The sequence below is a fragment of the Bombus huntii genome, chromosome 4 (assembly GCF_024542735.1).
Source record: "Bombus huntii isolate Logan2020A chromosome 4, iyBomHunt1.1, whole genome shotgun sequence".
Lineage (NCBI taxonomy): Eukaryota > Metazoa > Arthropoda > Insecta > Hymenoptera > Apidae > Bombus > Bombus huntii.
The window spans coordinates 10,776,851-10,803,821 of record NC_066241.1 but is presented as its reverse complement, the minus strand read 5'-3'; the positions used below and the strand labels follow the sequence as shown (position 1 = coordinate 10,803,821).

At 29.1% G+C, this 26,971-nt stretch overlaps 6 protein-coding genes across 24 annotated transcripts; 3 read left to right on the top strand and 3 right to left on the bottom strand.

Annotated features, from left to right (window-relative positions):
* The first annotated feature begins 221 nt into the window (after nucleotides 1–221).
* LOC126865115 (lys-63-specific deubiquitinase BRCC36-like) lies at nucleotides 222–2,236 on the top strand. Of its 3 annotated transcripts, none has more exons than XM_050617267.1 (7): nucleotides 222–337; nucleotides 749–916; nucleotides 999–1,203; nucleotides 1,289–1,377; nucleotides 1,446–1,547; nucleotides 1,705–1,807; nucleotides 1,884–2,236. In XM_050617267.1, the coding sequence occupies exons 2-7, from the start codon at nucleotides 803–805 to the stop codon at nucleotides 2,024–2,026; spliced, it is 756 nt and encodes a 251-aa protein (XP_050473224.1). In that variant the 5' UTR covers nucleotides 222–337; nucleotides 749–802; the 3' UTR covers nucleotides 2,027–2,236. The 3 variants fall into 3 exon arrangements, with proteins under 3 accessions (XP_050473224.1, XP_050473223.1, XP_050473222.1); XM_050617266.1 differs by having other exon boundaries at nucleotides 245–552; XM_050617265.1 differs by having other exon boundaries at nucleotides 245–624.
* Nucleotides 2,237–2,287: 51 nt separating this feature from the next.
* Nucleotides 2,288–7,584, bottom strand: LOC126865088 (kinase suppressor of Ras 2). The gene is made up of 16 exons (XM_050617207.1): nucleotides 7,214–7,584; nucleotides 6,527–6,670; nucleotides 6,285–6,432; nucleotides 5,917–6,180; nucleotides 5,701–5,854; nucleotides 5,439–5,617; nucleotides 5,102–5,365; nucleotides 4,880–5,019; nucleotides 4,373–4,496; nucleotides 4,102–4,313; nucleotides 3,845–4,021; nucleotides 3,300–3,485; nucleotides 3,084–3,217; nucleotides 2,875–3,012; nucleotides 2,676–2,805; nucleotides 2,288–2,558 (listed from the first exon to the last, which is right to left on the bottom strand). The coding sequence occupies exons 1-16, from the start codon at nucleotides 7,364–7,366 to the stop codon at nucleotides 2,406–2,408; spliced, it is 2,700 nt and encodes an 899-aa protein (XP_050473164.1). The 5' UTR covers nucleotides 7,367–7,584; the 3' UTR covers nucleotides 2,288–2,405.
* A 1,842-nt stretch (nucleotides 7,585–9,426) lies between these two features.
* On the top strand, nucleotides 9,427–15,111 carry LOC126864897 (ankyrin repeat domain-containing protein 13D). Of its 5 annotated transcripts, XM_050616762.1 has the most exons (15): nucleotides 9,427–9,712; nucleotides 10,180–10,349; nucleotides 10,462–10,597; nucleotides 10,674–10,798; nucleotides 11,132–11,177; nucleotides 11,250–11,393; nucleotides 11,538–11,609; nucleotides 12,017–12,197; nucleotides 12,282–12,507; nucleotides 12,584–12,712; nucleotides 12,789–12,939; nucleotides 13,024–13,185; nucleotides 13,276–13,376; nucleotides 13,460–13,548; nucleotides 13,959–15,111. In XM_050616762.1, exons 2-15 carry the CDS (start codon nucleotides 10,326–10,328, stop codon nucleotides 14,194–14,196), a joined length of 1,824 nt encoding a protein of 607 aa, XP_050472719.1. In that variant the 5' UTR covers nucleotides 9,427–9,712; nucleotides 10,180–10,325; the 3' UTR covers nucleotides 14,197–15,111. The 5 variants fall into 5 exon arrangements, with proteins under 5 accessions (XP_050472719.1, XP_050472716.1, XP_050472715.1 ...); XM_050616759.1 differs by lacking the exon at nucleotides 10,180–10,349 and having other exon boundaries at nucleotides 9,428–9,712; nucleotides 13,279–13,376; XM_050616758.1 differs by lacking the exon at nucleotides 10,180–10,349 and having other exon boundaries at nucleotides 9,429–9,712.
* Nucleotides 15,112–15,180: 69 nt separating this feature from the next.
* On the bottom strand, nucleotides 15,181–17,146 carry LOC126864910 (protein lin-37 homolog). Its single transcript, XM_050616788.1, has 7 exons — nucleotides 16,996–17,146; nucleotides 16,820–16,898; nucleotides 16,578–16,716; nucleotides 16,295–16,510; nucleotides 15,856–16,039; nucleotides 15,602–15,750; nucleotides 15,181–15,479 (listed from the first exon to the last, which is right to left on the bottom strand). Exons 2-7 carry the CDS (start codon nucleotides 16,896–16,898, stop codon nucleotides 15,458–15,460), a joined length of 789 nt encoding a protein of 262 aa, XP_050472745.1. The 5' UTR covers nucleotides 16,996–17,146; the 3' UTR covers nucleotides 15,181–15,457.
* LOC126864899 (multiple inositol polyphosphate phosphatase 1) lies at nucleotides 17,021–19,781 on the top strand. 6 transcript variants are annotated; one of them, XM_050616770.1, is made up of 9 exons: nucleotides 17,021–17,171; nucleotides 17,777–17,967; nucleotides 18,073–18,383; nucleotides 18,456–18,581; nucleotides 18,651–18,795; nucleotides 18,875–18,975; nucleotides 19,039–19,148; nucleotides 19,226–19,420; nucleotides 19,497–19,781. In XM_050616770.1, the coding sequence occupies exons 2-9, from the start codon at nucleotides 17,799–17,801 to the stop codon at nucleotides 19,663–19,665; spliced, it is 1,326 nt and encodes a 441-aa protein (XP_050472727.1). In that variant the 5' UTR covers nucleotides 17,021–17,171; nucleotides 17,777–17,798; the 3' UTR covers nucleotides 19,666–19,781. The 6 variants fall into 6 exon arrangements, with proteins under 6 accessions (XP_050472727.1, XP_050472725.1, XP_050472726.1 ...); XM_050616768.1 differs by having other exon boundaries at nucleotides 17,152–17,298; XM_050616769.1 differs by lacking the exon at nucleotides 17,021–17,171 and adding an exon at nucleotides 17,324–17,370.
* Nucleotides 19,782–22,010: 2,229 nt separating this feature from the next.
* Nucleotides 22,011–26,455, bottom strand: LOC126864908 (venom acid phosphatase Acph-1-like). Of its 8 annotated transcripts, none has more exons than XM_050616782.1 (9): nucleotides 26,165–26,455; nucleotides 25,132–25,456; nucleotides 24,914–24,961; nucleotides 24,390–24,588; nucleotides 23,994–24,169; nucleotides 23,659–23,905; nucleotides 22,880–23,006; nucleotides 22,532–22,734; nucleotides 22,011–22,305 (listed from the first exon to the last, which is right to left on the bottom strand). In XM_050616782.1, exons 4-9 carry the CDS (start codon nucleotides 24,576–24,578, stop codon nucleotides 22,165–22,167), a joined length of 1,083 nt encoding a protein of 360 aa, XP_050472739.1. In that variant the 5' UTR covers nucleotides 24,579–24,588; nucleotides 24,914–24,961; nucleotides 25,132–25,456; nucleotides 26,165–26,455; the 3' UTR covers nucleotides 22,011–22,164. The 8 variants fall into 8 exon arrangements, with proteins under 8 accessions (XP_050472739.1, XP_050472742.1, XP_050472740.1 ...); XM_050616785.1 differs by having other exon boundaries at nucleotides 24,914–25,067; nucleotides 25,190–25,456; XM_050616783.1 differs by lacking the exon at nucleotides 24,914–24,961 and having other exon boundaries at nucleotides 24,390–24,582.
* Between the last annotated feature and the right edge of the window lie 516 nt (nucleotides 26,456–26,971).

Genomic DNA, 26,971 nt, shown 5'->3' with positions numbered 1-26,971 from the left:
ATCTCTCTTATTAAAATAATTTTATCTTGTTCATTTAAAAAGAAAGATGTAATATTTTGTAATAAAATAACTTCTACAATTATAACTTTTTCACTCGTTTTAAATCTTTTATATACTTTCAGTTTGGCAAATTTCATCGATTTTAAAATATACATATGTATATGATATATATTTCCACGTGGTATACATGCATATTTACTTTTCATATGTACAGATTATATTTATTGGAAAAGAAACGTCGTTTAACGCCACCTACCTTGGTTGTCACATTTTCCAAATGCGAAAGGGGATTCCACTTAGAGTAATAAGTGCACATCGATGCATAATTAGTGACAAAGTTTAGTTTGAACATTTTAATATTTCACGAAATATAATTTGCATAACAATATATAAAAGTTTAAAAAATACGAGAATTTAAACAATATTGTTATTTCCGTTCCGAAGATTTGCATAAATATATATATGCGTGTAATTCGTATGCAAACTTTAGTGATTTTCAACATTAATAAAACAATAATTATTTCATAAGTTTGTTAAAAGGAATAATTGAAAGTATAAACATTGGAATAACAATATGAATGATAATTGGTTTTAAGTTTGTTTTTATTTTAAATAGTATTAAAGGTTACTTTTTCTTTTTTGTTTATAAAGTTTATATTTTTAAATATAAAAGAATGATTATACTATTTACCTTTGGTTACTAATATAAAAGTTAATCTTTCAAATCTCATGTTTAATATGATTACAGGCTCTCCATTTATAAAAAACATTGAGAATAATAATTAAGTTTAGGATTTGCACAATGTCTGCATTTACATTGTCAAAAGTAGAATTACAGACTGACGTATACATGGTATGCTTACAACATGCCCTATCGACAGAAAGCTTTGAAGTAATGGGTCTATTAATGGGGGATGTATGTTCATGAGTATATATATTTATATAATTTGTTATATATGTAAAAAAATATATATTGCTTCATTAATAATTCATGTTAGACAGTACGTGATGTTGCAAAAATCATAGCTGTCATTATTTTACGACGTCTGGACAAAAAGAAAGACAGGGTAGAAATTTCAGCTGAACAATTGTTGAAAGCTGTTACTGAAGCAGAACGCTTAAGTGAAGAATTGAAACGTCCTGTGCGTGTTCTTGGATGGTATCATTCTCATCCTCACATCACAGTTTATCCATCACATCTTGGTCAGTATAGAAATTATTTTATATTGTTATGAGAACAGATTATAATTACAAAAGAATCATTTTCATGTAACGAATACTTTCCCAGATATTAGAACTCAAACAAATTACCAAACAATGGATCATGGTTTTGTGGGTTTAATATTTTCAGTATTTTCAGAGAGTAAAGAAACTAAGGTAAACAATAAATAAATAATCTTAATGCTGTGTTACATTTTCAGTTTGTTAAATAAAATATTTTTTAGGAACAAGAGATTTCTTTAATTTGTTTCCAATCTCACAATGAGAAAGTAATAGAGATTCCATTAGAAATTGTTCATACACCAATATCAAATACATGTTTAAAAGTAAGTTTTCAAATAATACGGATTTGGTTACTTTTGGTCTACAAGTAAATTTCAATTATAATTTAATTTTTATATATTTTTCAGACGAATACAGATTTGGTTATTTTTAATTTATAAGTAAATTTCAATTATAATTTAATCTTTATATATTTTTTAGACAATGACAGATTTGCTAAAACTTTTGGTACAAGAAGAAGATGAGATGGCAGAAACATTTAAAGATCATCAGGATATTCTTGCCAACATATACAATAATGCTGGTTAGTTTATTTATTTTATAGTATGAAGAAGTTCTATTTGTTATAAAGAGAAAATTAATTGAGTTATTAATTACAGTGAGAACTCGAACATTGGTTCACATAACAGATATAATTACTAAGCCTTTGGTGCTAATGTTTAAGAAAAGGATAGCTTTAAATAAATTACGCGCTGCATATCTTCGAAGGCAACTACAAGAACTACAAAAAATGTGTAACTGATGAAAGTTTTTGTTGTGGTTAAAAACAATGTTTCTCAATCTTTTTGTGTGTTATAATATACCATATAAGTACATTAAATCCAGTATTTTTTTTATTTTATAACAATGAATTCCCGCTTAATTTTCGTAATATTTATTGTTATGAAAGATGAAACGATGTTTTGTATACAAACTGTGATGTTACTTAAGAAATAAAATATCATTAATTTTTTTTCATGCTTATTTTAATGACGTTTGTTAGCCTAAATGAGAGGTAAACGAATGAATCTTTCAGTGATTATTTTTATTTTACCTTTCACGAACAAAGATCTGGCAATACTTGCAGAGTTCTATATTTACACTACGAGAACAACAGTGTATTTAAATAGACTTAAATGTATTCAAAACACGGATTCTGCAGAACGAGAAAGATGTATAGGGTGAGAAGGACTACGTGCTAACCTTTTGCGAGGCAGCTTTTCCAAAGTAGTTAACAATTTTGCAAAATCGGGCCGATTTTCTGCATGATATGACCAGCAAAGCATTAGGATGTCCTATGAAATATATAAATAAATCAATAAGAAATAAGAAAAAGACTTATGAATTTTCAGGGAAGCTTGAAAATAAATTAATTAGAACTTTATAAAGTAATATTTGAATATGCTTTGTACCTTTACATCACGCGAAGCTTGCAAATTAGCTAAGGTTTGCTTCATTCCTTTACCAACTTGCCAAATGATAGCTTCTGGAGGTTGTCCTTTAAATGGCCATTCTCCACATAAAAGCTCATACCACACGGTCCTATAGTAATTTTTTAATGAAACGGATAATATTTTTAAATTGCAGTTTATGTCATCTTTTTGCACTAACCCAAATGCATAAACGTCGGTAGCTTCTGTAAAGGGTAATTCTTCCTGATCCCAATTCTGTTGCGGTCTCAATCGTCGAACAATTTCAGGAGCTAAATAACATAACCAGCCAGGTGGTATACTCAGTGCATTTCCTTTTCTGTTTATCAAAAAAAATCGATAAATATAAAATCACATTTCACGCGATATAAAACTAAGTAAAGAACTTACCTGTTTACATAACAAAGTTTCGTAACGCTGAACAAACCGAAATCTGTAATTACAACTTTTCCGTTTTCTAAAAATATGTTTTTACTTTTGAGATCTTTATGAATTATACCACGAGCATGAAGATATCCCATTCCCTAAATAATGAAGGACATATTAAAGATTATTAAAGTAATTAAACTTTCATACTAAAAAATTCATATAATATTCTTTATGTACCTGAGAAATCTGTTGAGCGATGATAGTGGTTTTGTTCATATTAAATTTATCTTTACGTAAATGAATGTGAGTGTAAAGAGTCATGCCTTTGCTCATACTAGTCACTATCGCCAAGCGCGGAGGCTTCATGCAAGCTCCCATAAATAAAACTAGATTTTCGTGCCTAGTTTTTCGGAATGTAGCCACCTATAATTTCAATAATGCATATCAATTAATTCCAGTAAGTAGTATTAAAATAATTCTATATTGAAATATAATTTCATAATAGATTTTTCAATATTTATGTTTACGAGTATTTGTACAATGAAACCATTTGTACATAGAACAAAAATTTAATTAGAGATAATAGTTCATTATATCTTTAATCACATACTACAATTAATCAATCAGTTCATGTTATATATAAGCAAATACATAAGCGTTAGAGTAAGCTGTCTTTCTCGTAAAATACCTTATATGAAATTTTACAATTAACAGAACTGCACTATACCATATTAATAGAAGCATTCGAATTACGATATTTTTTTATTATGACATTTATTTACCTCCAATTTGAATGCTTCCAGTGTTTTGTCATCGTGTAAATAGTAGTCCATATTTAAAACTTTAATTGCAACATTACCATGCCAATAGCCCCTGTACACTGTACCAAATCTTCCAATACCTATAGGTTCCCCAATTTTTAATTCATCATAAGGAATGTCCCATTCTCGCATAGATAACTGTAATAAAAATCATCAATTCCCAGTCCAAACTGATTTAGAATATAATAATGTTGCAAAAATATATTGGCATTACATACACTATTCTGTCGTGGCCAACGACTATCTCCTGGTTCTCCATCCGAGACTTGAGAATCTTGCGAATCAACTCTAACCGGTGTTCGCTCGGAATCTGTGCTAACACTACCAGATCCAGAAACACTCACAGTTCTTTCACTATCACTTGACATGGTTGTACCTTCGAGTCGATGAGTCTCTAATGTAACACCTCCTTTCTCATTGAGCACAACATCTACAAGTAAGGTATCATAAATTTGCCATCTATTGCAATGAATATTATGAAGTAATTACCTGGAAAATGAAACTGTTGTTTGGCAGGTGCCTGTGGGGTTTGGCTAGTATTGGCAGGTAGCAAAGCTGGACTAGAAGGCGTTGAGCTGTTACAGCTCGAGGTATTTGAACTAGAATCCGCGCCCTAAAAAAAAGAAAGAAAAAAATTAAAATTATATCATTAACCTTTTAACCTACAATATCGTGTGAGAGACGTGGACGTTGATCGGGCCAAACATAAACAACACGTGTGAGAGGTGGTACGTCGACGTTATTGATTTATTATTCATTTCAAGATAATAAATATATCTTGTTCAATGATCAATTGATAGTAATTATTTATCAAACATCTTGCAAAAAAAATTAGTTGTACCTTACACATGTATTTACATATTAAAAGACATGTGGGATTTGCACAACTTCAAACGCTCAGCCAAACCGTGAAATAGCTCGACGTGTGTCCGACCTTGTTGTTGTTTATGGCACGCGATATTGGAACTTAAATCATAAGGCAAGAGGTTAACATACCTGAAAAGGTATATTCATAGAAGAATGTGGATGCGATCGTTTTCGATCCCTTCGATTTAAAGAGCTCAATAAATTTGAATTATGATGATTGGGAGATGTTATACCAGGCTTGCTTAATATTGGAGAAACATTTACCATAACTAAAAATTAAAATTTACAAAACATTCTGAAGAGGAATTTGTAAGAAACGATAAAATTAAATTGAAAAAGACATATATATACCGTCGCCTTGTAAGGTTCTTTTAAACTCGTCAAAGAGTTCCTGAGGTAGGCCACAAGAAGGTGGTACTTTGGATTCGCAATCTCGATGACATTTGTATTTACATTCTTTGCATTTCAAACCTGTGCCTATAAACATCTGCTTATCGCAGTAGTCGCAGGTTGTCATCATTTTAAACGTTTTGGTAAAGCGGTGGGCAATTATATGGCCCATTCCCCGGGTTACAGTCGGAGTACGCGGTGACTTTGGCACTTGGAGACTTGTTACTACCATAAATAAAAACAATTTCTAATATTCATTTAACAACATAAAATTTCTAAAATGAAGGATTATATTTACCTGTTCCCTTAAAACTGTTATCATCACTTTCAGCACTAGAATAAGGTGGTGACTTAACAGGACTATTACTATTTAGCAAGAGATTTTCCCCTGTAATGTCTGCATTACTACTGCAAGATCCTGATTCTGTAGGCAAACGATTTCTTCTCCCGACAGAACCAACAGAATCATTTCCACAACTGTGAAGATAATACAAGGGTACTTAATATAACTTTCCTTTAAAAAAGGAAAAGGACCATGTTACTAAAAATGTAATTATTACCTTGAAGCTGTATCTCCATTTTCAAGACGGTTTGCTAATTGTGATTCATGAGACTTTGACTTAGTTAAAGGAAACACTTCTGGTTGTGATATTGTATTTTGTAAACCTATTTGATGTTTTTTGCAAGGAGGTGGAGTTGTTGGAAATTTAATTCCTGTTTGAAAAAAAGAACATTTTTTACAACTGTATAAATTAGAAAAAATAAGAAACACTTACCACGTCCTGGCCTTTGTAAAAGAGGTGTGGAAGGAGGACTAGTTGAAGATAAGGATGTAACGGAAGAAGCTTGTGCTAATATATCACTGTTAAGATTGTTGTTATTATTATGATATGGAATGCTGTCTTCTGAAGGAACAGAGCACCTTGTCGTACGTGATCTTGCTGGTCTAGGAGATGCTCCAGTACGTAAATGAGGTCTATCCCAAGAATCCCAATATAAATTCATATCACTGTTATCCTTATCTCCTTTTAGGAGAACGTCTAAATAAAGTGTTATATAAAATATGTTATATAAAATATGTATATATATCTCAATATATATTTATAATAATAATTTTATTAAATATAATCAAATAAATCATTACCCGTATATCGACGAAGATTGTGCAATGCTCTACACAGTCTACGTAATTCTTCCTCATGTTTAATAGTAGTTTCTCCCAACATAGTACCTAACTCATGCTCAGATTTTTCTTGAAGAGCTTCAAGTGAGTTAGCTTTAGAACAAATCATCTAAAATTTGTTAATGATGTAGAAATAAAAAAAAAATCTCAATAACTATTTAAATAAGAATAAGAATCTCATGTTTCTAAAAATTTATTTGTACCTGAATAGATTCTTGAGTAAGACCCACTACTCTTAACCATTGCTGCAAGGATGGATATTGTTCCATCTCTACAGTCAATGATTCTTCTAAAGCCAATTTGGCTTTGGTTACAAGTTGCTTTGAATATAATTTGATAAGTTTTCCCTAAAACATATTACATTCATATAAATAACAAAAAACAAATAAAAGAACATACAATTTGCATCTCCTTTAATAGTAAATTAAATAACTTCATTACAATTTTGGTTTAATTTTATGATTACCAAAAATGCTTCTTAATCATTGATTTTTAAGTCATGAACTATTTAAAAATCCTTCTTATTATGGAGTGGTTAAAAGATTGATTTAAAAAAAATCAGACAAATCTTTTCAACAACTCGAAAGACATCCTACTCTAAAATATATAAAGCACAATTCCTTAATTTGTATTGAAATCATTACCAGTAAAGAATACATAGTAAAAAAAAGTAGCAGAAGATTACTTTCAAAGGGAAAAAGCTTTAGAAATATTCATTATGATAAATCGTCAGCAGACACATAAATACAAATTTCAAGACGATAAAGAAATATATTTGCAACTTGTTGACAATCAGAAAGCAACCCTTCGCGAGGTCAAGGCAACCGTGCTGAATGTAATAAAGGATAAATTAGGGAAGGATTGAAAGGATCGCGCACTCTTCAAGGTACCTCAAGCGTTCGAATTTCCTGTTGAGTCAGTTCTGCGCTGGTGGAACATTGAGTCCTCAAGCCTTCAAGTCGATCAGCGGAGATATCAATCATGGATTGAACGACATCTAAGCTTCGATCATCTTCTTGCTCCAACTCTTCGTCGTCCGCCATCCCGCGCCACGATGACGGCCCCGATGTTTCGTTGAACGGGAGGCCGATTTCCTATTTCACAGGCATAATTTCGTTTCGCACGAGGCTCCTATCGGTCGCGGATTTATTACTGACTCTCCGTGTAACCAAACCACTTATCAACATTGACAACCATCTTGGCCGCCTATCGGTGACGTCAATCGGTGCCCGACAATCCGGGATCTCAGTGCTCAGTGCGTTCATTCGAGCGACATCCAAGCATTCCTAAAGTCGCTTTTCTCGATCGCACAGGGTGTCACAAAATATATGGAGGATTATTTATAGGATGGGCTTTAGATATCAAAACGATAAAAAAACATAGAACAAGAAATGAAGGTTGTTCTTTGAGTTATAAAGAATTTTACATAGATACATTATATTAAAAATATAAAATACTTATCTCTCTATCTCATTTACATACTTGATATCTTTTACTCTAAGACTGCTTCTTGATCTTTTGTCTACCACGGATTCCCTTTAAATAATCTTTTGTTGCTATGCATACCCAAGATTTAACTCAAAATTTTAATCCATAATGTGTTTGACATATGTATATTTGAAACATTCAATCAATTGCTCATTAACAAGATTTAGATTTAAAGAAGAGAGGTTTATTATAAATATATACACATCCTATTAAATATTTTTTATTCGGATAATAAAATAATAACTTGCGTGTGTGAGGACTTCGCGGGCTTTGCGGCACCAGGGAGTCCATGGATCACAAGTTAAATTTCCGAACTGAAATAAATGACGACATAGGATAAGTATGGATAGAATTTTGGCTGTTATATTAGAGTGAAATATCAATTATAATGCTATTATAATTGAAGGCTACAAGGGAAGGGCACAATATATCACATTTTTTATTTTTACAAAAGCACAGTTTTAATATTCAATATGTTGTCGATTCCATATAACTAAAATTATCCTTTTTTTGACTTTGAAATTCTTTATAATTTTAAAAATATTGCTTGTTGTGATATTAAAACATTGGTAGTTCTAACAATTATTTTTCGTCCTTTTTAATAAAATTTCGTCAACTTATAAACTATTTTTAAAAGACCCATTTCTATCTTTGAATTCCACTTGCAATGTCATGTTAAAATACTTTTTATACCAAGCGTACTATAACTAAAATACATTTTAAAAATGCGTAATAAACCTAAGAAGTTTTGTATAAAATCACGACGATTATTGCTATATATTTACAATATATATAGGTATCAATACATAATTATAAAATGTTATAAATAACTATAACTATTAATCAACTATCAATATTTTAAAAATATATTCAAGAATAGTGAAATAGCAAGAGCACATATTTAATTTCTAAATTTTAAATAAGCAGAGAAATAGGTTTGGCTGTACGGAGATATAAATATTATATTTCCAATAAAAGATGAAAGTTGCAAATTATTATATTTCTTCTCTATAATCTTCATTTATTATTTATTGTACATACAAAATGTTCTCTGTGCCATCGTGTGAACCTGATTATGTATCTAGCGATATCGATACGTAAGGCAGGAGTGAATTTTGAAATCATCTATTAGGTTGTCCGAAAAGTGTCTTTCTTTTACAGACACGTCTTTTACAACAACGCATCTTTATACAAACATGAAACCTAATCTGTGGAACGTTGTGATCTTTATTTTGATAGAACAAAATGGATCATACTTAATTTGATAAAATAATATAAAATGAAAAATGTTGTGTATCCATTATTTCCTTATAAAACGAAAGAAACTTTTCGCGTACTAATATATACGCGTGCAATGGAGTTGTATTTTAGATTCATTCTGTTTTTTTCCTTTTTTATATTTATTACGATATGTGTAATATGTGTACAAAAACAGAACGATATATGTTTCAATGAATAAAAGATACATCAAATTCATTTGAAGCACAGGTGAAGAAGAATTAAGGCTGTAATAGCGTAGAGTTGAAGTGCATTGGTTTAGGAACGTTAAAAGTCTGATAGCGTCATATATGTATAAGCGCCACTTGCAACATTTCTTTCGTTGACTTTGGTGCATTCAATATGATATTCAAGGTTTCTTATCTAGCTATTTTGTTCGGTCAATGAATGATCAAAATTTAGTCGTTGCTTATTCGTTTCGGTGTCATGTATTTGTTAGACGAAATTTTATGTTGTTCATTCAAGTCGTGGAATTTATAATAATTGTTGGCGTTGTATGTTACCGTTAACAAAACTTCAGAGAGATGGTGAATATAGACACGATACAAAAAAATTATCCGCTCCATTGGCTTGTGTGGAATAATAATTATGTAGAACTCGAAGAAGAATTATCTACAAAGCTGGTTGGTAAAATGATAAAAAATAGAAAGAAAAAGGGAACTGTCATTTGGTCATTAATCGTGTTTAATCGTACCTGTGATTGAACAGATACTGACAAGAACGATACGCGAAGCAACTATATTCATCAATTGTTTTCTTCTTTCTATAAAACATCTATAAAATGTATACATGACAGATGACAGTTTTTATTTCATGTTAGATATTAGGGTACTTGTTTCGTAATTGTCAAAAAGTAAAAAATATATATAAATATGATAAAAATAGCTCTATTGATATTAAAAATTTGATATAAAGAAATTGTTTTTTGCACATATGTGTGTTATTTAGATTATAAAATACAATATATACATACATATAAATTTTATTTTTCTGCTAATTATATTTTATTGCGTCAAATGGTTAATTTTGAAATTATTGAAATTGTTTACATATTATGATATTGATTTAAGATCATTTGATACACTGACAGAGAGGCTGCTGAGTGAAACCTTGTATGAGTTAGAAACCCTAAATGTTCAATGACTTGTAACTTCTGATGCTATGTGTTCAATATACCAATGATTTGATAAACCTTAATAAAACTACTGTGCTAGTTATTAATGTTGAGAGCACGTAATGTCATTTAATATTTATCCATATGTATGTATTTCTTAAAATTCAGATCATATATTTAAAATAGCTTAATAATATATTTATGAAATGTCTTAAATTGTTATATATTAATAAAGTAATAATATGATATTTTTTATAGCATGATATTGAAAAGCTTGATAACAGAGGAAGAACACCATTGATGTTAGCTGTGACTTTAAGTCATATGGAGTCTGTCGGAGTATTGTTGCAACATGAAGCTAATGTTAATACAGAGAACACTCAAGGATGGAATGGTAATAAACATATAATTGTATCTATTAAATTACCAAATTAATCAGTATTCAAATTTTAATCTTATTATTTTTACAGTGGTTCAGGAGGCAGTTGGTACAGGAAATCCTGAGTTAATACAAATGGTGCTAGCACATAGAGATTATCAAAGATATTGTAATCGGGTAGCTGGTATTCCAGAATTACTTCATAAACTTAAACAAGTAAGCTTATTAAGTCATGTATTTATTAGCCATGCAGAATGCTTGAAAAGTTTGTGAGCATTTGAAGATCTTATTCAGCATTTGTAGTAACAATTTATTAATTATTTCCATGAGACGAATTCTTATGAAAAAGAAAGAATATTTTCTTTCATATGTGCATAAATAATAAATTTTGTCATATTCAGAAACAGTGACAAACCTTCACAAACACATATACATGCATGTCATGTGCTTTTCATCAACCATTAAAGAAGCTTATAAGTGTTTGTCAATCATTCTCATGGCTGATGGAAATCTTGATTTGGTGAAACTGAAATTGAATAATATTTTTAGGCTCCTGACTTTTATGTAGAAATGAAATGGGAGTTTACTAGTTGGGGTAATTATAAATTACATAATTTTTTATTGTTTTTGATTAGAAACATTAAACTAATAATTTATTTATTATTAGTTCCCCTTGCCTCTAGAATATGTCCTAGTGACACATACAAGGTATACAAACAGGGCAGCAATGTAAGAATCGATACAACTTTATTAGGGTTTGATCATACAAAGTGGCAACGTGGAAATCGTAGTTACATCTTCAAAGGACAAAGTGAGTATTTGAATGTGGTTCTTTGCATGAACACATTAACATTCCTTGAGTTTATTTTAATCGTCAGGTTTTTTTTGTATGTTTTCTTTTATATTAATAGTAGAGTCTTTTATTTGTTCTATAATTGTATATATTAAATGCAAGCTGCATCACATGTACCTGTGGCAATTAGATGTGAACGGAGTTATGTGTTCAGTATGGTGGGACGAGAGTCAGGTGACAGAATTACTTTTAAAATTAATGTGGTGTGCAGAATGGTAGAGAATATTGTAAAACACTTCTGTGAAGTAGAAAAGTTTTCTTATCTACATATTTATCTATTTCTATTTATTACTATTTTCTTACAATTTTATTACTTTTGAAAAGTTGATATAATAAGTTGAAATTCTAGATGGTAAGTGCAATCTAGACATTGTAACAAAAGTAATTACTACTAATATATTCTATATCTTTCTAAGTAGTTAAATATACTTAAATAAAAAAGAAATATTTGAAATGAATTAGTGTTGACGTAATTATTTGTAGAAAATTACAAACTTAAATAGAACAATGTGAGAATTTTATTTCGATAAATCTTTCTTAAAATATGTCTTTTCAGTAATAAAAAAAATTTATTTATGCAGATGATGGAGCAACAATGATGGAGGTAGATCACAAAACAAGAAAAGTATATGTTGAGCATATTAAACTCGTAGATATTGACGATATGCAATTAATGGAACCCTCTGAAGAAGGTGTTTTAACCCGGCTTACGAATCCGATTGTTACTACTTATATAGATACGGATAAAATTAGCTTTGAACGGTAATTATTTTCCTTTATTATTACTATTTTATTAGTGTTACTACATTCACGTGTTTTCATTAACAATTATTTATGTTCAACTAGCAATAAAGCTGGTTTGTGGGGATGGCGCTCTGATAAAAGTGAAATAGTTAATGGACATGAGTGTAAAGTGTTTAGTGCATGTAATGTAGAATTAATAACGAAAACTCGATTAGAACATTTATCTGATCCTGATAAGGCACGAGCTCGTGCTCCTCGTACACCTCTTCAGTCGTTTCTTGGCATGGCGGAACAACAGCAGGAAAACAGTAATAGCGCAACTACTAGTGTAATTTTCTTTTTTTTAAACATCTGTGTACATACATTATGTGATCATAATAAAATTAATTTATTATTCGTTTTAGGAAGAATATAACAATGTCGGAAATCCTTCTAATATAACAGCTGAGGAATATTTTGACCCAGACGTTGATTTAAATGGAAGAGATATAGGTAGACCAAAAGAAGTTAATACAAAAATTCAGAAATTTAAGGTATTACAATAAAACATTATACATACTAAGCTAATATCTGTATATATAGTAAATATGATTAAATATGAAATTGCAGGCAACTTTATGGCTTAGTGAACAGTATCCACTAAGTCTTCAAGAACAGATTATGCCAATCGTCGATCTAATGGCAATATCTAGTTCACACTTTGCAAAATTAAGGGATTTTATCCAAATGCAATTACCAGCTGGATTTCCTGTTAAAATCGGTAAGCTTTAAATTTATTTATTTTTTTTTTTTTAAGTTAATTGGTATTATTTGACAAATGATGAAATTATTCTCCTTTTTGTAGAAATTCCTTTGTTTCATATATTAAATGCAAGGATAACGTTTGGAAATATTTTTGGCATGGATCAAGAAGTGCCTCATGTAGGACATTTAGAAGAAACTAACAGAATGACTTGTTTAGTTGATGATATTTGTTTTGAAGCACCAGTGGGATACGTAAAACTAGGTAAATTTAATATTTATATAAATTAGATATTAAAGGAAGATATCGAATATGCATTTTATCTACGATTATATTATGTAATTATCTACTTAGCAGGTGCTGAAGTTCGGACGCAATTTATGGAAGAAGAAGACGATCTTTTACAATTTGCTATACAACAAAGTTTGTTGGAAGTTGGTAGTGAACGCGATGAGGTACAGATGTCTAAAGCTTCTTATATCTCTCCAAAAAGATTTATATTGAAATAAATTCTAATAATGTAACTCAATTTATTAAGGTTGATATATGGGAAGCCTTACGAGCGCAGAAACCATCACGGCCCACAACGCCCAATATGACAACTGAAGAAGAAAGGCAATTACAAAGGTATGAAAATACGTCATCTATAGGAATGCATATGCCATTTCAGATATTTCGCTTTTATTGTAAAAGTTCTAAACATTTTATTTTGCATGTGTTCTTATGCAACAATTCAAATTCAGAAAGGTGGGTGATGGATTGCTATCAGTATTAGATGCATAATAAATATTTAAATTGACAATAAAAAAATTAACAACAAAATATATATATAAATATTTTTGCAGAAAATTCAAGGAATTGCAGCAAATATTAGAGAAAAATACAATTAATCTTGGTGTTCTATCTTTTGTACATGTTAACGATATTATAATAAATTTTGTTTAATGCAAATAATTTAATTACATATAATAATATAATATTCTTAGGAAATTTGTTTAATAAGTCATTGTAAATCTTCAACTTCATTTTTAATGCAGGGCGATTCAGGCAAGTCTGGCACTGTGTCAAGACAGTACTGCTGGGTGTGCGAGCGGTCGGAATAACTTGGATAAAACAAGTGATATAGAAAATGCTGACTCGCTCGAAGACACGGCGGAACAATTAAGACTGGCATTAAGACTTTCGGAACTACAACAATTGGAAGAAGAACAACGTCGATTGTTAGAAGAAGAAACGTTTCGACAAGTGCTTGAGTTATCTCTTACAGACAAGTGAACGTGCAATACTTATTAAAAAATTTGATCAAATTATACTTCCACAACTATGTGAAATCTTCCAGCTGCGCAAGCATCATGTGGCTGTCATGCGCGAAATCATTTCCTACAGTTCACAAAACACATTAAATAAGTAATCCAGTTGTTTACAACAGACATTTGTTATTATAATATATATATATATATATAGATATATAGTTACAGTATACATAACTATATATACATATACACATATATGTATATATATAGTTACGAATACAAGTCAAACGGTGGAGATAATATAACATTAACTATGAAAGTAAATGATTTAAATTATGTTATTTATTTCTTAGCTACATTTTATATGAGTGAAAAGATTGAGTAGTACGGAGGAACATGGTATATACGAGTATATATATATACTCAGAAGTCTTGAAAATTACAATTGCTCTAATAGAAAGGACGGAATATTCTCGGATATCCAATTAACATTTATTCAAATAACATCAAATAAATAGGGATAAAATCTCGTTGAAAGTACGTACTGTAAGTTACGACTGTCAATATTTCGAATAAAAAGCTTGTAATTCTCAAGCCTTCAACGGTATTCGTTTTGTCCTTTCTCCTAGTCTCTATAGACTCGAATCTTCAAAAACTTTTAGCATCAAAATCTAGGGATATATGTATCGGATTAATATTTTAATTAATATTCTATATAATAATCTACTAAAAAACTGCCTCTTAATGTTCGGGCAATTCCAAGTTCCTTTTTATACCCGTGATAATACAATTGTAAGTAGCGTTTCGATTAATTGAGAATAGTACCACTGTAATGAAAGTATATTATTTATTCTTTATAGTTTATTCATTGTAGACGAGTAATTTCGTTGAAAAGTTTAGTACAAATCAAATGTATGAAATAAAAAACAAAAACAGAGTTATTACTTAACTTGTTGCCAGTATACCAACAGTTTATCGAAAAACAAACAAATTGTACTACATATCATTATTCTGTAAAAATTTTTATTCCAAAAATGAATTATTGCTTGTCATAACATTTCTTTCATAGATGAATTCATTTGTCTTAACAAAATATAGTTACAGTACATTAATTATATTGTAATAAAAAGGTATATTTCTACAAGCAGTATATAGCAGGTATAATTATGTGTATAAAATAAAACGTGTGTAGAAAAATACGAAAAAAGATATTTATATGACACTAAAACTAAAATTATATTTATTACCAATGGGTGATAGTAATCAATCTACCAGATAATGGGTTACTCAAATTCTGATTGTGCCCTGAAATAGAAATAATGTTTTTATAATAAAATTACCTTTCACAGTATAAAATATAATCTAAACGATATTTTTATATAATTCCATTTGTTTGCCTACGTAATTCCAAATTTTTTAATATGTACCTCTTAAATATAGTATTTAATATATTTGCACCTTGCGTAAAACGCAGTTCATTTTTATGTGCTTGTTGATGCCATTTTTTGCGCACAGCATTCCAATGTACTCTATGTTCTCTCAACAACATTTCTCGTGATTTTAGGGTTTGTCCGTCCTATAATGTATCATGTATAACAAGTATTTATATTACGCTGTAAGTAGTGATTATGATATCATATTAGATCGATAAACATAAGATTCATCAAAGTAGATATCTCACATAATCTAAAATCAATTCTTCTTTTTCTCTAGATATTGGTGAAGGTATACGATTTCTAGGTATAGCTTCTTCACAAGGTAGTGGAGGTGGCAAGTAATAAACATCACGAACTTCTCCATTACTATCCAATATATTATTACTTATATTCACTTCATTCACTATTTCTGGACTTGGACTGCGTACTCTGAATATAAAAACAGTATAAAAATCATTTTTCTTTAATATTATTTTTTAGAGTTCAAAATATATGTAATAAACTAATTAAATGGGTCCTTCTATGATATTTTATGAGTAATGTTAATTATAATATGTTAAAGTTAATATTTATGAAATTATAATAGAAATAAACAAATATTAAAAAATTATTATACATGGAAATCAAAATAGATGAATAATAATTGGAAATTTACAGCTTTACGACTGTCTTCTATTTACTCACTTTGGTACAAGATTAGGATTTCTTGGTTGATTTGCCATCCATGCTCTACATATGGGATAAAGTGGTGTATCTTCTTGAAACTGAGCTAAATCAACACTTCTATCAAATAATTTCATTACATAAGTATGATGAAATGCAGTATCCATTTGCACTTGTCTACGGCGTCTAACTTTACGTGGTTGTTGAAAACCCATTGATTTTGATCTGTACATATCACTGTAAATAAAAATATATTATTTAATTATAAGAAAAAGAAACATTTATACATATTAAAAGAAATTACATTTTTTTCATTGAATGTTTATAATCTTGGGCAGAACTTTCTTCACTTGAATCTGCTGATGATCCTGTATCACTATGCTGCAGTAATTCTCTCAGAGCACCTTTTAAACGATCTCTTGCAACAAGTACATCATTATCTCCTAGAGCAAAATATATTTTAATATCAATTATTTCACACAGTCAATTATAATATTCTACTAATTATTACTACAAAAATTAGGTATAAATAATATTCTCTATTACCTAATTCATCTTTTATTTCTATCTTCACACGACCAGGTATTGGTACAGGTGGTGGTTGAATATTTCTCTTTTTCCCCATCTAAATCACAAAATGATTAGCATTCATTATGTCATATAAACATTTACAATAGTCTTATCAATTTCTAAAACTCCATAATAATGTATTACAAACATACCTTCCACAAAGGAGTTTAATTCATTTGAGCATTGAATTACAATTACAATTTACAAATTACAATTTTCTTTTAGAAACAAAATTGTACGTAACTATTATTGCGAAAAAGAGATATGATGAATCAATATTAAGTATTTATTAATAAATGTTGTAATATTGCGTATTCGAAAATATAAGGTTAGAATATAAACCCTAACATGATTTTATAATATTTCGACATAAACGAAAATGAAATAATTTTCAATTATATTTTTGTTTTATTTTTAATCTTTTCAAATAAAAGCTACGTTATGTTAGTTGGATAGTAAGTAATTATTGTAGGAACACAAATCAAATATATAAGCATCTCTGCATGTAGTCTCCAGTAGTTGTAAAAGTTACGAGTTTGTTCGCTATAGCATAGTTTACTACTGAATTATTCAATTTTTAATATTTTTATTGGTCCCAAATTAACTTTTATATTTTTGGAATTCGATCATGATGAATGTTATATTTTTTATTTTTACATGAATTATTAATTTAGTTGGTTATATACGTTTTTGTAACAAAACCTAAATTTTTCAAAATTGTATCTTGGCTAGTTGTATTGAATTACATTTTATTAAGTGCTAAAAATTTTGTAATTTTAATTGAATTTACTGATTTAAAAGTTATTGAAGTACATATGTGTGTATGTGCATATTAGAAAATTGTGCAATATAAAATTGTGCATTTTTGATAGTTTCATATCAAACAATGTTTCAATAATGTCTTAAATTAAATACTAATTTTGTATGTTGCAGGTAGTCAGAAACTAATAAAGAGATGCGACTATTAAATGCTCAAGTATTTTTAATTATTAATGCAATAAGTGCAGCATTTATCTTCGCACACAATTGCCTTTTGGACAATAGAGATTATAAATGTAGAATAGGAACTAAAACACCATATAGATTTATATCAAACCATGATGATTCTCCTCTTGAATACCCAGGTTTCAATCCAGTATTTAATTCAATACAATAATTCAATATATAAAAGATTAAAGTATTCTTTATCTTACTATTCAATACCAAAAAAGAATTTTTATTAATCACAGGTTGTATTTCAAGAAAAATATGGTTAATTTTAAGACATGGTACAAGATATCCTGGTAAAAAGTATATACCATCCATGATTGAAAAATTGCCAAAGTTACAAAAGATTATCCTAGATAACTATAAAGAGAATGAATCAGAATTTACAGATGAAGATATAGACTTATTTAAAGGGTGGAAAATTACTTTTAACGAAGATGATATTATGAAATTAGCAGAAGAAGGAGAAAATGAAATGATCGATATTGGAGAAAGATATCAATCCAGATTTCCCACTCTTATGCCAGAGATTTATGATAATCAAACTTATAGAGTAAAAATATACAATGTATAATATTAATACATATTTTTATTATATTTATTAAATAAAAATATGAATTTTTAGTTTAAGTACACTGCCACTCAACGCACAGAGGAAAGTGCTAAGAACTTTGCTACTGGTTTATTTGGAAGACACAGTAGTTATCGAGTTCAGTATCCAGAAGCAGAACACAAGGATCCTGTGTTAAGAGTAATTTTCAACTATATAATTCAATAATAATATTTTCTGTTATTTGATCATTTTGTTTTAAGTTTCTAGTTTTATAAACGTTGTCAACGTTGGCGTTCTGAAGTGGACAAAAATCCGGATTCGCGAATAGAAAAAGAAAAATTCTTGAAGAGTAATGTTTATAAGAAGATGTTAGAAAACGTTTCTAGACGTATTGGTTATCAGGTTGATCACGGTATGCAGTATACATGGAAACTAATTATGAAACACAAAACTAAGAAAAAAAATGTATCAAAATAAAATTTACGTTTTAGAAATTGTACATTTGATGTACGTGATGTGTGGATTTGAAACTGCATGGCACAAAAACTCCGAGTCACCATGGTGTAGAATATTTTCACTAGATGAGTTCAAAGTAAAATTTTAAAGTCTAATTATTTGTTAAATTATTATGCTAAATTAATTGATATTTTTCTAGGTACTCGAATTTGCAGATGATTTGGAATATTATTGGAACGATGGATATGGTTACAAATTGTCTTATGAGCAAGCTTGCCCAGCTTTGAGAGATGTTTTTAACTTTTTTATGTAAGAATACATCATTTTCTTAGAAAATTTACTTACATTGAATATTATGTTATTAAAATCTTGTTCTTAATTTATAGGGCAGATGAAGGACTGGTAGTATCGGTGTATTTTAGTCATTCAGGAACCATTTTGAAACTATTAGCTCTATTAGGAATCGCTAAGGAAGATCAACATTTAACGCATGATTTATTTTCGTTATATGCGGAGAACAGAGCCTGGAGAACTGGGGTTATCGATACTTTCGCATCTAATATCGCATTCGTTTTATACAAGTATATTTATTTATATATTTTATATGTAATCTAACTATAATAATCTAATATAATAATGGTTTTCTTTTTATTTTAGTTGTTCTGGAGGTCCCAGTATTCTTTTCATGCATCAGGAAAGACCATTACATCTTCCAGGTTGTCCTATGAATGTGCCATGTCCACTGTCTACAATGAAAGCACTTTACCCTGACCAAGAAGAGGAATGTCAGTTCGAAACATTGTGTTCAATGGAGGAATCATCATAAGGATGATGCAGGACCATGACAGACTTTATAAATTGTATCAAGTATATATATTTGCAGTTTATTATACTTAAAAAAAAAATGAAATGAATCGAACGTTCCATTTTAATATGACATGATATATGATATATGTATGTACCAACCTGAAATATCGACCTCGTAAAAGATCAGAGTGTTTGAATTATATACAATTCAATCATCGAAAGGGATAAAAATGGGCTACACGACATCGCGCCATTGGCTATGAAATTACAAATTACAAACAAAAATTATTTTGACGAATAAAACCATTTAGTTATAAAACAGCATCACTTAATCGGCAAAATTTAGACTGCACCGTAGAGAGCATAGTACTTAGCTTGATATGATATATCAAAGACTAATTGTTTGATATAAAAACAATGTAAAAATTATCTTTTAGAAGACTATGCTAATTACGAGATCCCTTCATAAACAACTCAATATTATAAGTAAATCTTGGCATTTAAGCTGTTAAGAAGAATATGGAATATTGACTCTACTTGCTCGCGTAGGGAGAGATATTTCCTAAGTTGCGGAATATTTATCTTTGTCCAGCGATATTTTACAAGGGAGTTTTATATTAGTAATTTTACTAGCAGCACTTCGTGTCAAAGATACTTATTTAACTTAGAACGGCAGAAAGAAAATGAAGTTACTAACACTTTATTCATAATTTTGTGTTATTACAAAGATCCGCATTCGTTCAATTTTGGAGTCATTAAATCAAATTCGCGAAGTTTGTATATAGACATCCTTGCGCAGGCGTATAAGAAAAAGACGGCCGATCAGCAGGACCGAGTTAAAATTTTTGAGACCTAGGATTATTGACCCAGAAGTGGCCTCTTTCATAAAAAAAATGGAGAAGGGTGTTAAAATGAAATAAATTTACGTAAATATGAAAAAAAGCCTATTTTTAATAAATTAGATTAACAATTTTTTAATATAAATTTTGAAAACACAGTTTTTTTTAAATATTTTCTCAAGACAAGTCACTCGTTAAATACAATGCATTTTTCTTAAATAACGAGGCCTGTGGAATAAATCTTATACATTCGCTCAAGTCTGTTTTAGTTTGTAATACAAGATTATGCTAAAATATTGCTCTAATTTATTTACTATTTTAATTATTTATATTATTTTATTTAATAAATAAAAAGCATTATATTCACTATACTTAATTATAGCAATATATAGTAAACTGATGAAGATAGCAAACTTTAAAAACTCCTTATGATTATCTATTTTAATACTGTATAGTTCGTTGACTGAAATAAACTTCCCGGCATATAATATTTTAATCTGTGAGCGGGTTTAAAACAAATGAAAAGCCGTTCTCAGCTAAGTGGGAGTCAGTTGGACGAAGTTTTGGCGCAGAATATCATTTTTATTGTGAAAAATCGTGGCTTCAAGATATATCCTTCATAGTGCGTGTTTTTAACTATGTAGTATTTGTGTTACTGTTTTATTATCTTTTATCGATTATCATTAGGTTCATTTAACTAATACGTTCTTATTTAGTATTTTGTAACAAAGTGCTGTAGTTTTCCGAACTTCCTGTGTTCTTTTGTCGTCGATCGCTTATTTTAGTGTTAGTGTTACCAACAGCTTACATTGTAAGTTTTTGAAACAGAATTTGAGTTTGATTATTGCTTCATTTAGACACAACTGGTTCAGTTCTATATATTAACTTTAGACCTTTGGTTATGTTTTGTGCATATCATTTCGGAAGAATGGAGATATATAGACGTTATAACAATTAACGATGACAATTATGTTGAATTATAAATCGTCAACATTTGATGCGTAGCGATTATTAACGTTTGAGTTATTTTAACAAAAATGGATGAAAGTATACGTTTATATTGTTTTTTTTATTGATTTTATTGACCTGTGTGATAGGTTATTGTTAAGTATCCGATTAAATATGTAACATGTTGCGTATTCGCAACTTCAAAACATTTGAAGTAAACCATGGACATAGGAATTAATTATAAACAGAAGATAAGTGGCCGACCGTCGGAAACCAATACTTTAACCATAAGTTAACCATAAGTTAATAAGTAAACCATAAGTACAGTTATAGGCAGAATTCATTGTTATCGGGAGTTTTTCGCGAATATTTCGGAACTAAACGAGTATAGCTTTTATATTTATAAGAAAAGGTTGATCAAAATGTTGAGTTTTACAATATATCCAAAAATCATCGAAACCGAAGTTTAGACAGTCTTTTTACAGTTTTACCTTGTTATTTTGTAATTGAAGGAAATACATTTGAGCAACAAGATTTATAGGTAGTCTAAGTTTCGGGTTTTAATAAGCAGTTGTAGTACAAATGACATGTTTTTAATAAACATTGTTTTAATATTACACATTTATTATTGAATTTATATGAGTAAATAGTAGAATATTATAGAAATCATTTTATGAATCCATTTAGTATTGGTTTATTACTATCCATATTTATATTAATACTTTACTTTTTTATTCCTGTCCACATATTTCTTCCAGATTTGTCGGTATTATAGGCATTACAAATTTTTTGAACTTATCCAATGGACACATTTTGTCATCACAATTAGGGAATTTGAGTAATTGAATATTTTCTTTGTTTCTATAAAGCATCTGTGAATAAAGGTTATAATCGTGTATGTAGAAAAATTATGAACAATATTATTAATCGTGAAAGTTTCAAAAATTAAATGTTGAAATTTTCCGTAATATACATTTTTATATTAAATTGTATCTTTATCTCCCAACTTCAAAATTAATACTCTGTAGAGACATATTTTATAGAAAGATGATTTTTTAATAACAATTTGCATATATACATGCGTAATCATATTGTTACCTGAATATAATATTCGTTATCCTCTTCATGTAATTCAAATATCAGAGTACTACCATAGTAAGGAATTTCGTTATCAAAATTGTCTAGTGCTGCAAGTATGTAAGCAATATTTAGATCATGTGCCGCATACATAAATGCTTTTCGTGTATCATTCTTATTTAAATGATCATCAACATGATTTAACCATTCGCGAATCCACATTCCTGTCAAGTAGAATTTATTTTAATTGTATAAGATAAATTAATATTATAGTAGATATTAAATATAGATATATGGGTAAAATAATTTTTATTCTGACGCGAACATAAGAAGAATAAAAAATTAAAAGTTATAAGATTTAATATTTACCAGCTAATAATTGCTTCATTTGTGGAGTACGAGTCCGAATGTAAATATCGTTTACGGCTAACTCATCTAGCTTTCCATGTGGAAAAACAGATTTTGTCCATTCGGGTAATTTTAAACCAATATCTTTCTAAATGAGTATTTTAAATATTCAAAAATATATCTATCACCTTGGTTGTCAAACCAAACTCACATTATTTATATAATTATTTATTAATATTTAGATATGTATTATATATGATTGAAAATGTTTAGCATATTAATACTATAAAAATAAATATGCAGCCGAAAATAAAAATAAATGGGCAGGTAGTAGAAATGGGTACTAATAAAGTTTCATTAAGTACAAATTGTTTACATAAAAATGGAAATATGTATTAATTTCCATTATTTTCTAGATACTCTATACGTGTATGCTATAAGAATAAGTAAACTGCAGATTTTTGTGCATTTATGGAAAATGTAAAGATATTAAAATGCATAGGATACACATAATCTGTAAAGATATACCAAATATTCAAAGTACAACATTTGTTATAATATTTAGTGGTAAAAAACAAATATTTACTGAGGTACTATTTTTCTTTAGTATTATTCATAAAAATAACAATAAATAGCGCAGTCCAATGATAAATCAAATTTGTGTTGTATAATATTAGTACTAATTCGAGTAAACCTTACTGATACCTATTTTCACTACCTGTTACTTATCTTTATCTTCGATTGTATATTTATTTTAAACATCTAGCTCGTAATATTTGCTATGAAAAGATATTATTTACCTGTGCGTACAAGAATTGACGTAAGTTGAACGTTCTAGATTGTATGATATTACCACCTGTATGTTCAGATAAATACCTATAAACATCTTTATTCTGTTTTTGAAATTGCACTATAGCCTCATCTGTTTTCTCCACGTTATTTCTCCATGTATAGAAATTTGTTAAAAATTGCCCATTATACAGGCAATCGTTCGAATTCAGCGGTGTCCATACAGGTATCGGTTGCCAATTTAAATTAGAATCCCACCTATAAAGCTTATTTTTTTAGATCAAATTACCGTATAATTGTATTAGAAGTTAATTGTTTATCAGGCAGCTAAAATTTTATTTAGGACCTTTGTTCTTCACACGGAGGATATAATCCAGCTGCTACTAGTTGTCCACTCATTACAACTCTCTCTACCTCATCGGCACGGAACCAAATATCTTTTGAAGTGTAAATTCGTCCTAAAAATTGGTCGTATCTTTCACGAAAATATTGGCCAAGTTTGTACAAGGACAGTTTACCAACCTAATATATAAATTAATATTTTTGTATCGTCAAAATCATTTATTATTAAAATGAATTGATTTATTATTGACATTAATTATTTTGTATCATCAAGCACCATTGACATTTAATTTATCTTCTATCGAATGTGCAAAATTTGAAGGAATCGGAATTTTAACACGTGCAAATTCATAAATATTTCACAGTTTTTATGATGATAGTTATACAAGAAGTAACATACGTTTGTTAAACCTCCTCGTCCGGCTGGTTCGTAAGTGTAGTTAACGTAAGGATCGTTCGGATAGTACTTGATATTCGATGGCATTCTGTTTCCATGTCTAAATATCGTTTGTATGAGCTTCAGCTCGGCCCAAGATGCTTGACAATAAAGGAGGCAAATGATGATCCTTGAGATCCATTTAATATCCATGTTTCTGGAACTAATTGAAAAATGCTCAATACTTTGAACAAATTTTTTTAATTTAAGGTAACATCATTATACATATTTATTATCATGACGTTGCCTTAATTTATTGCATGAATTTTATGATGCTTTATTTCAGTGATGCATGTTGTAGGACTCGTTATAAACTTAATTGTAAAGTTACAATATTTCAATGGAATTTAGTAAGAATAACATAGATCATTGAACTTTTTAAGCGCTATTTTCACTAAATATTTACATGCTTTGAAACTTTTATTGACAAATTGATAAAATCTGATACTTTTATAGTATTCATATAACAGACCATATTGTAACCTTACCGAATCTCGTTGACTGTAATTCTATTTTAGTGAACTCGCTCGTTCATACTGCGAAATTTCATTGGTGTGTCACATAAATTATCATTGAAGATAGTCTATCGATAAAATCAACATTATCAGTTAATTCATATTCTATTGTTTTTTTTTCTTATGGCTATAGAATAAAATATATCCACGATCATAACGATTATGAATATTTTATTCACCGTATTATTTACCACAATATAATTTGCCAGAAAGTTCGATTAAAAATTTTTAAGAAATTAATAAATATACCTAGAAGAGTATTGTACTCTGTAACACTCTATTGATTTTTAGGAAATATTTTCGCCTTAGTCTTGTTCACTTTTTCAACTTATATTTACATAACACTTGATTGCTTTTTAGGAAATACTTCCGCCTTGTTTCTGTCTACTTGATTTATATACTTCTTTCAATTTATGTTTTATGCATAGCACGTGTCAATAGACTAAACGGATATAATCTGGTTCTGCAACATCGTTCTGATTATTTAAATTTCGATGACGTCCGAGTTATGTGGTTCTAAAACATTTAGAAAGTACGGATACGTTATAGGTCACTAGTTCTTAAAACTTTGAATTTACTATTATACAATTCAATTATACAAGGTTTTATAAATTTTGAATAATTTTGTAGTTTCCGTAGACATAAACAAAACGTTAACTTACTTAATCTCGTAAAGTAGTCGATAATATAATATTTGAATCGATATCGCAGACACAATATATATATATATATATATGTATGTCATATTCATTAGATATTCGTAAACAATAAAAAAAAAGTATTGTTATCTGTAGACAATGTCATTTTTTTGTAGCTTGCTAACGTCAAACATTCAAATGAAGAAACTATTTGAAACACTTCGAAAAGCTATTGATAATATATTCAAGGAAGAATAAGTCTCTAAGAGAATGACAATAAAACTATTTTCCATCCTTTTTCTAATGGTAGCGATAATTTCCTTCTATATGAATAATCACAAAAACAATATGAGAATGTACTATCATTCATTTATTTCAGAAAGATTAACTTTATTCATACTTATGAATGAACGTTTTCTTTCCAGTAATTTCATTGTGTTCCATTCTCCGTATGTAATTTTTTATATATATTTCACAGCAAGCATAAAGAAAAATTGTGCAAATACGGAGAAATCTATTATTTACTAATCGTATTAAAAGTGTAATGAGAAAAACTTGAGAGTTTTCGCTTGAATTTTTTACTCACTTGTGTATTATGTTGACACGTTGAAGAAACAGGAACAAAAATAACTAAGTTTACATACACAACAGATAACAATTTTCTGAACTGTACTTTTTATACAATACCTTTAGTGGATCACAGACTCTTACAATAATCTCAGAGTCAAGGCTTTAAAAATAAAACACGGTATGTGCGAATGTCAATGCAGACTGAAACTGGCATGAATGAAGATGATATGAAAATTGTTTTAAATTGTTAGTACCGGGAACCGCGAGAATTCATATGTTGAAATTCTGTCATAAATTCACAGTGACGCATAGATCTTTTTCGCGTGTGTCACTACTAGACAAAGAAATTAAGTTATGTAAGATTTCTTAAATCAATAACATATTTTCTAACGCTATTGGTTCTCACGAATAGAACTATATAATCGCACAGATACTTCAACCTTTGGTTTCCTTCTTATCGAGCTGACAATATATTAAAGGAGAAACGTAGCAACATACGAATAGGGAAAGAAGGAAAAAGAATATTGTGAGCTACAAAAGTAACAAGGATTTTTCAATGTTATACTGATTCTTAAATCGTTCATATTTAGTTTAATTCATCAACAAAATTATCATCCGCATTCTATAATGTAGCTTCCACCGTGCAGTTATTGCTATTGCATTAAACGCTAGAAATACTATAGTTTCCTTATTTTGGTACTTTTATTCTTAATATTTTTCGCTTTTAGTATTTTTAATCGCTTATCTTTGTTTCCGAATAATTACAGTTCTTGAAAATAACAACTTTTATCGATACGTTAATGCGTCACATATAATAAATTAA